The sequence below is a fragment of the Melospiza georgiana genome, chromosome 1 (genome assembly GCF_028018845.1).
Source record: "Melospiza georgiana isolate bMelGeo1 chromosome 1, bMelGeo1.pri, whole genome shotgun sequence".
In the NCBI taxonomy this organism is placed as follows: Eukaryota; Metazoa; Chordata; class Aves; order Passeriformes; family Passerellidae; genus Melospiza; species Melospiza georgiana.
The window spans coordinates 6,560,988-6,575,226 of record NC_080430.1 but is presented as its reverse complement, the minus strand read 5'-3'; the positions used below and the strand labels follow the sequence as shown (position 1 = coordinate 6,575,226).

Sequence of the window (14,239 nt, the reverse complement as noted above, 5' to 3'; positions counted from 1 at the left end):
TTTCGAGACCCTGGTCAGAGTACTGAGATGAGTAAATAATAATTTCTCTGTCACTTCACAAGCTTTCTTTCTTACACACATGTATATGGAGAAACTCAGAGACAAAAGATGATCAGAATTTGCCCCCATATGTTCCTCTCCATTTTTTCCTCTTTTGTTGCTTTGCCCCATAATTTACTTCGTTTGCATATTTCAGTGTTTCATACCGTGGTGCCTGAGTCAATTTTCTTTTGAATAATTAAACAGGTACATGCCCTTGGAAAGTCATTGCACCCTTTATTGCCACTTAATGTGTTAACTGTGAGGAATTGGGGAAAGATGTTGCACATTTTTTGTTGACTGCTGTTCTGTGTGGGAATTGGATATGGTGTACTGAAAGGGACTCAGAGTATGCTGCATTTTGGTGAGCCACATCTCAGGTACCCAGAGTGGAAAATCTTATACTTTTGCATTAAAAAAAAATGTGAGCACCCTCTTACTTTAACAACAATAATGATAATAATTAAAAATTAAAAATTATAGTTTCAGTGTGGCTACTCAGTGATGTCTCATACTTAGCTGGGGCTGGGTTTTAGGTAGTGGAAGATTTTGGCCTTTGCAGAAGAAAATTCTTGAGAGAAGGGGAAGAGAGAAGGAATGGACAGGAGGAGTTTTTCAGCTTTTTAATGAAGACAGCTGAGACTTCTCTGGAGGGATGACAGAGGCAGGTGGGGAATGGGGTGGGTAACACACCCTGAGCTGCTCTGGGGAAGGCTGGGCTAACAGGGAAGTTTCTGAAAGCAGTGGAGAGCTCCAGCTTGTCATTAAAATCCAGAGCCAGGTGAGCTGGAGCATAGCTGTGCTCCAGATGCAACTCTAGCAGTGATTTTATAGGGGTTTGTTAAAATTGTGCTGGTTTAGATAAATGAGTCACTGTTTCTGTTGTAAGAACAAGGAACGTGTGCCAGGGTAGGCCAATGACAAAATGTGCTTTGCTAAATTGCATTTTATTTTACTATTGTCTGGTAGTCATGCTTTACTTTACCCACTCCTTTTTCTAGAGAATGCACTTAATTGTGTACATATTTCAGTGTCTTTGGTCACTCTAAATGACATTTAAATGTTGGTTTGCCTTCATTGCTCATTCAAGCTCTACTCTTTGCAATTAGGGTGCTACTAGAAATTTATATTGATTTCTATGTGGGTTTTTTTTCTTTTCTTAGGATAGGACAAATCTCTGCTTAAATGCTGCAAAATAAACCAAGGCAGTTTTTGCTTTTTAATGCCAGCAAATAGGTTTTTGGGATTGTGTGGCTCATTACTCAGCATGCAGAGGGAGCTGGGGAGAGATCCCAGCTGATCCCTGTGGCAGGGAGGTGAAATCTCTGCTCCAGCTGACAAAGGCTGAGAATTCCTTTAAAATATAAAACATAAAACTGCTTGGTCAAGCTTGAGAAAAAAGTGCAGACTGAGTCTTATGCTTTTGATGCGTGAGTTGATTAATAAACGCAGAAATAGGAGGAAGACGTTATGGCAGGGTGGGTTTGGGTTCAGTGCAATCAATAGTGATTTATCCAGAGAAAAGGGACTCCATCCACTGAGACAGCTCTCTTCTCTTGGCCTTTGGAAGAACTTTCCATAGAATTGCTCAGCTGTGCTTAAAATACTCCCATGTCAGCAAGGCTGATGTGTTCAGCTAAATGAAACATGCCTGATTTTGGGGTTCATCAGTGGAAAAAAACATGGGGAGTATGGCAGCAGTTTATAAAAGAGCAGCCTCTTGAATTATGGAGATTAACATCTCAGGGAAGGCTACAGGCACAAAGCATACCTAAATAATGATCATTGGCTAAAAGGCATCGGTGCCTTGGAGATAAAGAACTGCTATAGATTGTCAAAGAGATTATCAAAATCTTCAATCCAGACGGTGTTAATGATGCAGATCATGAAATGTGTGGTGACTGAGACTTAAATGTGTATTTTGATATGGATTGTATGATCACTCATCAAAGGATTCAGACTTGTTTTTTTTTAAAGAGTGTTCTCTTTACTATCTGAATCAAATATGTCAGCTCTGCAATCTGTGGCAGGTTAATTGAAATGCAGTGAGAGTGCAAAATCTGAATCAAGCATGAGGTTGGCAAACTTTGTTTATCCTTTCATTTTTTGTAGATCTCTAAAAGTAACTGCTTAACTTGAGAACTGTTGGTGAAATTAGTGTGATTTTTCCATCCTTCCTCACATAGAAAGTATTTGACCCATAAAGGAATGATTTTAAAGATATATTATTTGGCTAGATTGAGTGAAGGTATATCAGGGGCTTGAGGAACATCTTATTATTAGTAGAGTTGTAGTTAGGTTTCAGTGGCCAGTGAATGGACTTCATCTGACTTGAGTAAAATTCTGTAAGAGGCATGACAAAAATATGCCAAGGTAATTTTTGTCATCTCCTTTTTCCTCAGAAATTATTATTTAGTTATACCTGGTGACACTGAGTGCACATTAGAGGGAGGCATTTCCAATGATGACTAAAGCAAAGGTTTGGGGTATTTCAGGTTCATCCTTTGTGAGCTGTTCTGGTTGTTCTGCCAGGCCCATGTGCAGCCCTGCCTGTCAGAATCCTGTGCCAGAGCCTCACTGGGCTCCTGCCTTTACATCCACTGAGATCCCCAGGCACCATCAGCAGGAGAAAAACAAACCCATCAAACATGGATCTGTAAAAATTACAGTGTGAGGGGCTGGAAATGTTCTTTCCTTCTCCTTAGCTGGACCTCTGGTTCCCATTGCAATTTTAGTCCTTAAGTTTTATTGATTGTACAGGGAATGTGAGGGCAACAGGGGATGGTTCAGGTACAAGGATGATGCACCAGGTCCATGTGTGCACATCACAGCTGCAGGGGATTGCAATAACAGGAATTTACAAAAGCCCTTTGTCGTCAGAAAGTCCCCACTTTTCAGTGGCACGGAGCTATTAGGGTGTGTGAGAGAGTGTGTTTGTGCTGAGGGGTTGCATTGTTCAGTAGCCAACAGTGCACCCCTCCTAGATCTAATATTTCATTTAAAAGCAATTTGCCTGAATGAAATAAAATATGCATGACGGGTGAACACAGATGAGCTCTGTTAATGTATTCTAATTAACTTGCTAAAAATATTTTAAAATCTTAATAAGCTTAAAGAGAATTTCTGATGATCAGATGCAATGTTAATGAGCACGGTATAAAAACATAAGAAGGTAAAGTGAAAAGCTGATTGGCAGTTGCAGTGCTGTCTGTATACCTAACACCTTTCTTGGACAAAAGAAACATCTCTGGGTTAAATTTCGTCTTTTGTCTTGGTAGCTAATTTCTCAAGATCTATTTCTACAAAGTTTAATGAGCAAAAGATTAGAAAAAAAAAGGAATTTACCTGTTTGATTTGGGGTGTAGTGGGAATTTTATTGCTTAATTATGCCTTAGAAAAACATGCTAAGGACATTTATTATAAAGTATCTGTGTTCTTTGTGTGTGGGAGAATGACTCTTTCCCTTTTATATATGCCATAAATCTCTGATTGTAGCCCTTTTTCTCTCCAGGCTATTAGGTTTCTGCAGACTGTATTTCATTCCTTAGCACCTATAGTTGCTTGGCAACAACATCTGATTTACATGAGCCCAGCCCTGTGAATGAATGGTTACCTGGAACCTTTCTGAGCAGAAACTCCCAGAAACGCAGCAGCTCTCCCATTCACCGTGACAATTATTAGGAAATATTAATTGCTTCTCTCTATTCAGCCTTACACAGCCTTTGTTTTTCAGTTAAATGGGAACAAACTGTATTCTCTGCTTAGCTCTGGCCTGCCAGAGGTCACAGAATTCATTTATAAATAATCCACTTGGAAAGGAGGAGATTTATTAATAACAGAAGGCTTTAGTGCTGCTCAGAGACCCAACTGGTACAAGTGGTCCCCAGTGCTGTGTTCTTTAAGTACAGGAAGAATGAGTTCAGAGGAGTGAAGTGACTCAGCACAGTCACACAGAGCAGGTCAGCAGGATTTTTTTTATTTTTGTGAGTAGGTCTGGTGTAGTTTTTAGGGAGAAAAATGTTACTGCCTCAATTTATTTTCTTCTCTGCTTGATATATGGAACTTAACTGAACAAACAAAATAAACAGATTTTCTGCTACCTCAGCTCTTGTTTGGTGAGCAGTTACACCCTCCTATCAATTAATTTTATTCTTGTGAAGTACTTTTCAAGCTGTAGGCCTTTTCTATTGAGAGGAGGAGGAGATATGAAAGACAAAAATCAAGAAGAAAAATTCTTCACAAGGGACTGAGTGAACACAAACCAGCCTTCCTGGACTAGGAGATGAAAAGCTGCAGGCAATATTTGTGGAAGCCAAAACAGTTGTAATAATTCTTTTGAAAAAATGTTTAAAGAAAACACCCAAATTGCCTTGTTTTGGGAGTTTTCTGTTTTTTATCAGGTTTATCCTTTGCAAAAATAAAATATTGCTTGGGCTTGGCTCTTCTCTGTCGCATTTCCAGAGGCTTTTATTGCTGCTGTTGATAAGGCACAAAGGCTGGTGTGGAGGGAAGCAGAGCAGACCTGAGACCTGGTAGAGATCTGCTTTGCAAATCTAGATCCCAAACTGATTTTCCCCTCAGGTTTGTTGTGCTTTGGGTTTTTCTAGAATCAAAATACTTGATAGCACATTCTTTTTTTCTCATCACTTGAGTGGCATTCAAGGTCAGGTCATTGCACCCTGTGCCTTTTAATTATATCCTGTGGCTTTGGGTCCTGCTGAACTTGCAGCTCATTATTATTATATTTTCTCCTGTGGACATGTCTTGCTACTGATGCTCATGCTCTGCAGATTAACTAATGCAGAATTGAATGCATTTGTGATCTAAGTAATGAAGAGGCCTTTGTTCTATTCCTGCTTGTTCTTCTGATTTTGTGTGACCTTGGGGGGCTCATTTATCTCCTTGCTTGCTTTTTCTCATTTTAACCTTCGATGGATGGTGTCATATGTTGATTTGCCAATGTAATTTTCCATTTCCCTTAGAAGATTTTCAAGGCTGGAAATTGGTGTACGAGGACAAATCTTTATTACAAACGGTGTTCTTTGTCTCCCTGAATAAGTCAGTAACAAGCATTATTTACTGAAGGGTGATCTGTAAAGCCACATGTGGTACTTACACACATCAGAATTGTGATATGTGTGGGAGGATGTGTATTCTGCTGAGTTTCAGGCACAAGTTTCTCCTGTGTCAGAATACCTTGAGGAGATACTGAGCTGTGCTGCAATGCTGCCTTCAGAGCACATTGAAAAAATTGGTTTTAGTGAGTGGAGAATGCCTAAAGTAGCAGCAACCATTTTATTAAAATAATTTGTGAGAACATCTTGCATGTGCCTGTCTGGGGGAGTGTCCCACCTTAGCCTGGCAGCTGAGCAGCAGGAATTGTCAGGGGGCACTGGGATGTAGCTCGGGGCAGAGCTCTCCAGAACCCTGGGCTCACTGTGATGGGGACCACAGGGCACCCCTCACACATGGCCCTGCAGGGAATGTGCCTGCTGGAGCTGCACACAGAGCCAGAACATCCCCTCCAAAAAGCTCTCCCGGGGGATTCCCAGTGCAAAGACCTCTGTGATTTATCAGGAGTTTTTATAAGCTGGTAAATATCTGTATAGCCCATCATAACATGCAGTCAGGCACTTCTGTGCCAGGCATTTTTAGTGCTCTTCCCAACTCTGCTCTTTTCTTTGATAGTGGTTTCAGGGGTGAAGACCAAGGCAATGGTATTAGGCCAGCAGCACTAAGCATCAGTGGTTTGTGGTCTTGAAATTATGCCTTTTAATGAGTGGCAGAACATAATATCCTTAGCTTAAAAGAAATACAAGATGTAATTTAATTGTGGTCTGTAAAGTGCCAACATGTGAAGGGGAAACCTAATTTTAATAATAACATTTTGACCGGAAGGCTAAAGCCACAAAGATTAGGTGACTAGAAGTTTAAAGAATAAAAATATAAATTATGGGAGGAATGCAGCTATTTAAAAGTATTAAACATGAGAACAGTCAGTGGACACAGCAAATTCTCAGTCACTTTAGCTGAGGCTCTGTGTCTCTCTAAGGTCTCTGTAGCTCAGTGATGACAGATCTGGACTCTGGGATCACTGTGTGGAATTTGGGTGATCTCATTTAGGCAAATGGTCCACTCTGATATTTTACTGTTTAGGAGCTGTCTGCAGGTTTGTTATTAAAAAACTGGATGTGATGGCCAGATTTAACTGGCCTGGTTTGCATCTCCTCTAGGTTTTGTTTTCAGACTGGCACCACCTGCTTCAGAACATTTTTTGGGAATCGGTTAATTTGTCACATTGGTTCCAGATCTCTTGTTTATTTGCTGAATAATTGGAATTCTGCAGTGGAAGGTGAAGGTAGAGGTGTTGCCAAGAGTCTCATGAATAATTGTGGCAACATAGGGTAAATCAAAGCAGGTTGTTCTTTGTTAGGCTAAGCCTTTAATTGGAGCCTTGGCTACTTTATAGATGTTTGAATAACTGCTGAATAGTTTTTGTGGTTGTCAGTATTTTCCCCAACACACAGTTCTTATAATATCCAAACTATGGGTAACAGAAGACGAAAACTGAGTGCCAAAAAATAAAAAAATAAACTTGATGTAAGCAGTTACGTTGGTACATGAATCTTTTTTACCTTATTAATGAAAAATATTATTTTTTCTTATTTTTTCTTTAATGAATTGATTCAGATCCTAGAAACTAAACAAGAGATAGCAAGGTTCATTAAATTGCTTCTAGTAGTAATGTCTTCAGGAGAAGATTTCCCCCCAAGACAATTTCAGTGTTGACCAAACAGATTTTGTGTTCCTAGAATCACAGAAATTCTTGGGTTGGAAGTGACCTCAAAGATCATCTGGTTCCAACCCCTCTGCCATTTCTTCCATCTCTTTCCTTAAAAGCTTCAGAGAAATATTTTTCCAAAATATTCAACCTTTATCTACAAAATTTATTTGTCTGAATCTGCTGCTTTTTTCCCCCTTGCTGTAAGCTCTAGTCATGAGCTGTGGAATTTTTTTTTAATACCTTACCTTTGGAATTTGTCCCAAGCTCCATCATAACATTCTGCCAAATAGAGATCTGTGTCTAAAAAAAAAATAAATTAAAAATCACTGTGAATTGATAAGCAATTGCAGCTCTGCAGCATTTCTACAAGAATTGCAAATATTTCAGAAGCCTTGTTGCCAGCTTCAATGTATATGTTATAACAATGTTATGACTATTGATCTGCTTGTTCCCAAAGAAGTCTTTACCACTCATGTACCAAAGTTTTCCCTGCAGTGTAATTCTGCCGCAGTCAATGAAGCTGAATTGTATCTTGAGTAGATTTTGTTTCCTCTGGAGCACCTCTTGGGCTGTGTGGGGGTTTTTTGGGGTGATCTGCAGTAATTTAAACTGCTTTTAAGAGGTAATTTATGTGCATGCTTTTCTTTGTTCATTTCTTCTTGAAATCCATCAAGATGGAGAAGGCTTTGAGTCAACATTAAATTTAAAATTAATCTCTGAGCTGAGCTAGACTAGGAGGATTTTCAATAAATGATTTGGTGTCTTCAAGCTTCAGGTTCTGAAATCCTAAAGTTTTGCCTTGATTGGAATAAGGTCTTAGGAAAGCCAAATTTGACATTTTCATGAACAATGTTTCTTGAGAACATAGAATGACCCGTGACTATCAGTGGCACATGAGCCTTGGTTACTAAACTGTTCCTACTCTGTTTCAACTTGATGCTCCTCTGCTCATTTTAGTGGTGTTATTCTTGCCTTACAGCAGTGTGAGCAAGAAGAATCATGCCTGGTCTCCCCCACATCATTGCAGAGACTTTATCTATGTAAGTAGCATAAATGTTGAGAATATTAGGCAAATTTGTCACTGCTGCTGAGAAAATCCAGGCTTTTTTCTGCCCCTCTGTTGAATTACAGCTGATTTAATGGTAGCTCTACTACAGTGGCCTTGGAGGCTGATGATCAATTCTATCTGTAAAAGTTGTTTTTCTTCCCCCGGCACTGCATTTAACAAATAAGACTGAATTTTGTGCCAGGAAAATTCCCGACAAACATTTGAGCAAGTCTCAGTGAAATTAAAGCACGTTACAAAATATATGAAAACTTCTTCACTTGCTAGTTTAAAAGCAACAATCCTCTATGGCAAACCTGGCTTGCTTTTGTCAGTAATAAATTAGCTGATGCTTCAAAGTGAAAGTCAGAAACACTTCTGAAGAATAAAAAAAAATAGTTTTTGAATGACTTTTACTTGGGCAGTTACATTTTTCTAAATTAAAAAGGAAAAGCAGAAAAAGGGTACATTCCAGTTTCCATTGCTTTTGCCTCATTCATGTAGATATTGTTTAGGACCCAGACCTAGAAATCTCAGGGACATAAAAGGCCATGTTTACAGAGGATTTAGATAAGAGAAAACTTTTACCATAGCAGGAGTTAAATTTCAGTGTCTTTATATGAATAAAGAAGATTAGCATGAATTTTGGAAGAGTTAATAAGCAAGGAGGATGATTTTGGAATATTTGTTTGATAAATGGGACAAAAAACCCATATAGTTTTTTTTTTTCTTGAATGAAAAGCTAGCAAATACTGTTTAAAAAAATTATAGTCTTTGAAGTTAATCAGAGAAATAAAGGAGGGGCTTTTCTTGTTGCTTGCAAATTGTAAATTGCAGTTATTTGCAATCATGCTTATAACTGGCGTGGGTTCGTGTGCATAATCAGCTGCTTTTTGAATACATGTTCTATTGTTCTGTTTTATTTATGGATTCAGTTGTGATGAGAAGGATGTTATGAAGCTGTTTGGATGAATTCTTGGAATTGTCTTTTAAGAGCTGTGAAAGTCAGCATGTGCCTGGAGTTTGGGGTACAAACCAGGACTGTGGGTAGCACTGAAAATTTAGATGAAAAAGTTGAGGGGTTTTCAGTCTCAAAACGGAAAGTAAAATTCTGGTTTTGGACTTTGAGGTGCATGAACCAGCAAAATTCTGCAGTGACACAGACACACCATTTCTGTCCTGCTGAAATGCAGCAAGATCCAAACGCCCTGAGGTCAGGAGCCATCCCACCAATTCCAGCATCTGGATCTGTCACCAGTCTGATCTGACCCATTCCTGGTGGGGCAGGAGGCTGAATTTCAACCTCCAGTCTCTGTCCATGAATGATGTGGCAGAAGATTTTGGTGACAATTATCAGCATTATCCTTTTGACTGGTGAGTTTCCCAATGTAATTGTTTTTCTTAATAGTTCTATTTATCATCATAGAATCACAGAATGCCCTCAGCTGGAAGGGACCCACAAGGATCACAGTCCAACTCCTGGTTCTGTGCAGGACCATCTCCAAGAGTCACATCTGTGAACAAGAGCATTGTCCAAACACTTCTTGAGCTCTGTCAGGTTTGGTGCTGTGCCCTGGGGAACCCAACCACCCTGTGGGTGAAGAACCTTTTTCTAAATCCAACCTAAACCCCCCCTGACACAACTTGAGGCCATTCCCTCAGGTTCTGTCACTGTCACAGTGAGCAGAGATCAGTGCCTGCCCCTCCTCTGTGTTTGTAAATACACAGTGATGCAGGACTGCATTTTTTTGGGGACTCCTGACAATGCTGAACATATATCATTGTAATTTCCTTCTATTCTCAGTGACAGATTTTTTTTCTTTTCCCTATGTACCTTTAAATAAAAGCAATATTTTGGCTGAAAGCAAGAGACAGGAGATGAACTTTAACATCACTCAGTTCTTGCTGGATCTCTGTGGAAGGCACAATGAGTATTTTGTGTGCATGGTGATGTGCACAGAGTGTGCTGCCTTCTCATCCTTGTGGGAAAGTGCCTTTTGCTCAGACTTCCCACATAAACTTCTTTACTTGGGGCTTTGTCCCTCCTCCTGTCCAGTGGGAACCATTATTTTAACTCTATTTTGTTAGGTCAATCATCATGTTCAACAGAAGACAATAGATCTCCAGAAGATGTGCATATGGCAGAGCAACACTGTGCCATGTGCAGCTGTAACCCTTCTAGGTAGGGTTAAAATTCAGCATCAGCTCTCTAAAAAATAATTAGTTTTTCAATAAGAAGAAAATAAACTGGTTGGTTAGGTAGTATGCAGGGGGCTTTTAATTGAAAGATGCTTAAATCTGATTCTCTCAACTGTTAAAGAATTGAATTCTTGAATTATGTTTGCTGCTGTTGTTGTTGTTGGGGATTTTTTAGTAACACTGTGAAGTTCTCTTTGTGCAGTGCTGCAGGGGATGGATGGTAGCTCCTGACAGATTCAAACACAGCTGGCTGAGAACACTGCTGGTGATGGATGAACAATGTCTCTGTTAATGCCTTTTATACATAAATGATGGGCTTGCTTTATTTATTTATAAGATGTATCCAATTACACATCTCAGAGCAAATGTCCACTGTTCACTAAAGCACACACTATTGGCATTAAAAAGACAATCCCTGAAATCAGTGATCAATGTATTTTCCTTGCTCTTTGGAGAGAGACTGAAACAAGAAGTAAACCTAAAATTCAGCAAATTCCAGAAGTTGTTTAGAGACCTAATCCTTGTCTGTAAAAAGTGACTGAAACTCAAGGGGGAATGATGGTGTCTCTGCTCTGGCCACTTGCAGAGCTCCGCTTTTACCTGCGATTTTGCTCCCATGTGGCCTGGATGGATCAGTCCCACCTGTAGAGCAGCTCAGAGTCTGCCATCCCACAGTGATGGCTAAAGCTCACTTGGCTGGGATGTGTTTCAGTGGAGTGAGCCATCTTATCTACTCCAAGAGGAGGAGAAGGAATGGTTTTGCCTTTCATGTATCTTCAGCGCAGGTTTTGGGTGGGTTACTGCGTGTCTGTGGGTGTTTGTACTCATGAGTGGATCCAATTTAGAACATGAGCTGTCTAACCAATGTTAGAAACTTCACAGTGTAAATTAAGTTAGTTTCTTTTAAGTTAGTTTCTTTTATCAAGTAGGTTAGGTATATTCTGAAACAATTCTTAGTATTTTGCTGCAAAAGAATTAGTCTGGATTAAGGTGGGTGTGCAGATAGCAGCATGTTAAACAATTTTAGACTTGAGATCTGGCTTGGCCTCTTGGAAGACACCTAACTCAACTGATAGTGGGGTAAATGCTTACTTAAATATTAAATAGAAAATGCACTGTAAATTTGCCCCTATGTTTCTGATAACTTGATTGCCCTGTGTTTCTGGTAACTTATTGATACAGAAGTCCCTTGAATTACAGTGATGGCATGAATTTATAACACAGCCAAACCCTGAAGGTGCTGGCCTAGCAAGGAGTGAGTCTCCTGTCCGTTCCTGGATCCGAATGCAGACATTTGGGAGGTTGTGGAGCAGCAGCCCTGAGCCAGAGCTGGTGTGCAGATGGCAGCGCAGGGAGCAGCTGAGCTGGGCTGTGTTTGCTGCTCTCACAGGGTGGATGCTGTTTGGCACTTTGGTGTTGCCCACTGCTCTTTCCTGATGGTGGGAGCCCAGCAGGGGCCCCTTTGAGAGGCACTGGAGAGCAAGCCTGGCTTGTTCCTTGCTTGGAGCTGCTGGGAGGCGCAGCCTGTGTGTCTGCTCCTCATCCTGTCCTGCTGTCTGTCTCTGGAATGTGGTGTTTGCACCTTGGATGAGGTGGTTCCACAAGAATTTATATCCTCAACAAGGCAGAATTGTGACTACCAGGCAAATAACTTAGAGTTTGGTTTGGTTTCTAGGAACAGAGGCTTGCTAGTTATTTTTCACTGGTTTCTGCGCTATTATGTTGTTGTGATAATCTTGGCAGGAATCTGTCACTCTGTGTTGGTATAATTGAAACTTGTTTTCCCTGAGGAATCACTCTGCTGTTTGTTTTATTTGTTTACTGACATTGACAGAGATCCTAATGGCTTTTAAAACCCAATTTGTGCATCACTGAATATCCTCCAAAGAGGAAAATAAAATTAAATTTATCAGTTAAAAAGGGTCCCCCATGCAACGCTTTGTCTGGGTCTTGGGCTCCACCTGAGCACCCAGATGGGGGTCTGGAAATGGTGTGGTGAGCTGCATTTTTCTGATTATTTCTAATTCTGTCTTCGGGGCTTTTGTCATTAAGATACTTGAAAGGATAAATGACAATAAGTTATTTAGGGCATCAGTGTAAGCTGCCCAACTTTGCCTTGTGAGAAATAAATTATCTTTAGCTTTTATTAAAAAGGAAGTTAAGATAACAAAACAATAACCACAGTGAAATTTCCCTTTTGGGAGGGTATACATGATGGTATCACTTATTATTGTCATAAATCAGAGTAATTAAGTGTTTAGATTTTTTTAAAATGTACCATATCAAAGTGTTTATGCATTTATTTTGTTTTAAGCCTTTGAAGAACTTCAGTGAGAACATTTGGACTATTTATAATTGGAATCTCTTGCTGAATTGTGATTGTGGATTGTTGCATGCTGTGCTCCAGAGGAGCATGCACACAAATAAATGGTGAGGCAGACATTTGTGACAGTGTTCACAGGGGTCTGAGGATGAGGGAAGAGATGAAGATCTGACTCCATGTTTCAGAAAGCTTAATTTATTATTTTATGATATATATTATATTAAAACTATACTGAAAGAGTAGAAGAAAAGATTTCATCAGAAAGCTAGCTAAGAATAGAAAAAAAAAGAATGATAACAAAAGCTTGTAGCTCAGACTCTGTCCCAACCAACTCAGTGTGATTAGCCATTAATTAAAAACAACTGCATAAGACTAACCACAGATCTATGTGTTGCATTCTACAGCAACAGATAATCATTATTTACATTTTGTTCCTGAGACCTCTCAGCTTCTCAAGAGGAAAAACCCTAAAGAAAGGATTTTTCATAAAAGATGTCTGTGACAGACATTCAGGAATATAGAAGAAAGGATGGATTTCTTTAAGCCTAAAGAACACAGGGTATATTTTTAACTTCCCCAAAGCTGTGGGTTTGCACTGGATGAAGATTCAGAATTTTTTTTTTTATTTTAGTGACATGATTTAGACCATCTGTAATTGCCTTTTGACACACTTCCTTGTCACTCAAGCGCGTGGGGATTGCCCAGGTTTCAGTGAACTCTGACTGTGAACGTCATGAGGAGATAAGTTTGGAAAATACTGCTGATTTTAAAGGTTATCTGTCAGTTTGTATATATACAGCTATGAGCCAAACCAATCTGACCTCAAAGCAGAGCTGCAATATAATAACACTGCCTTTCTTACTCTGTATCTCCTTTGCAAATCTGCCTGACATTGATAGCACTACAATAATGATAGATCTGCAATATTTATGTTGCCTCTTGTAAGGAGGAGTTCTAATGTGCCTTGGAAAAGTGGGTAATTAGTGTTATCTCCTTTTTTACAGAAGGTAAATTAGAGGTACAGAGAGAGAACCCTGTCTCCCACCTCCTTGTTCTCACTGTACTTGGTTCAGTAGCGCAAATCCTGACCATATGTACTGTCAGTCTGATTTGTACTTTTTATTGCATTGCAGTGCCTAAAACAAGGATTTTGGCTACTGGTGGCGCATCCCACAATAAAAAGATCTTACAGGTAAGTAGAAAATTAAATCCTGAACTGAGCTTGCAGTTACACCTCCATTTTTTATTTTGCTGTACTTAATCCAAATCACTACAGCTGCACAGGAAGGTGTGGATATGGAATTGTGAATCTGCTGCAGGTCTTTGGGGTTTTTCTTCAGGTTTAGTGTGAAAACCTTTAGCCCAGTGCTAATTTTACATTCAGCTTAGAGTTTTTTTCACACTTGACTGGATTTGTGAACGTGTATCTAAAGCACTGATGATTTCCATGTCTCATCACTTAAATCAATCAGCATAGAAATCACAAAGAACCTTCTTATGTAATACCTGAGGGGATTTTTGTCATTCAGGTCAAAGCTGAACCATTGGTTTCTTTCAGCTGAAGGGGAATTATGCTGGTGGTAAACATTGTTTTTACTGTCGGGTTTTTCAAACACCCTCATACATACCTCAACCCCTTGTCTTTGTGTTACTTATTACCATCATGTAATTTGCTGGGAGGAGGCTACACTTTGGTTGGGTTGTTGTTTGTCCCAACCTTCTCTTTTGCTGCTGCTGCACATCCAGCCTGGGTGAGATGCTCCATCCATGGTGTGGAGAGCAGAGACTGTGTGCTCTCTGCTCCTGCCCACTGAGCCCTGGCAAAGCCTCGCTCACAAATGGTGAGAGG

General features: G+C 39.8%; 1 protein-coding gene across 1 annotated transcript in view; it reads left to right on the top strand.

Moving 5' to 3' along the window:
- XYLB (xylulokinase) overlaps positions 1-14,239 on the top strand; it is an 84,752-nt gene that overhangs the window by 55,788 nt on the left and 14,725 nt on the right. Inside the window, exon 16 of the mRNA XM_058026811.1 lies at positions 13,524-13,582. Within this exon, the coding sequence (XP_057882794.1) occupies positions 13,524-13,582 (59 nt within the window). The remainder of the gene's footprint in view (positions 1-13,523; positions 13,583-14,239) is intronic.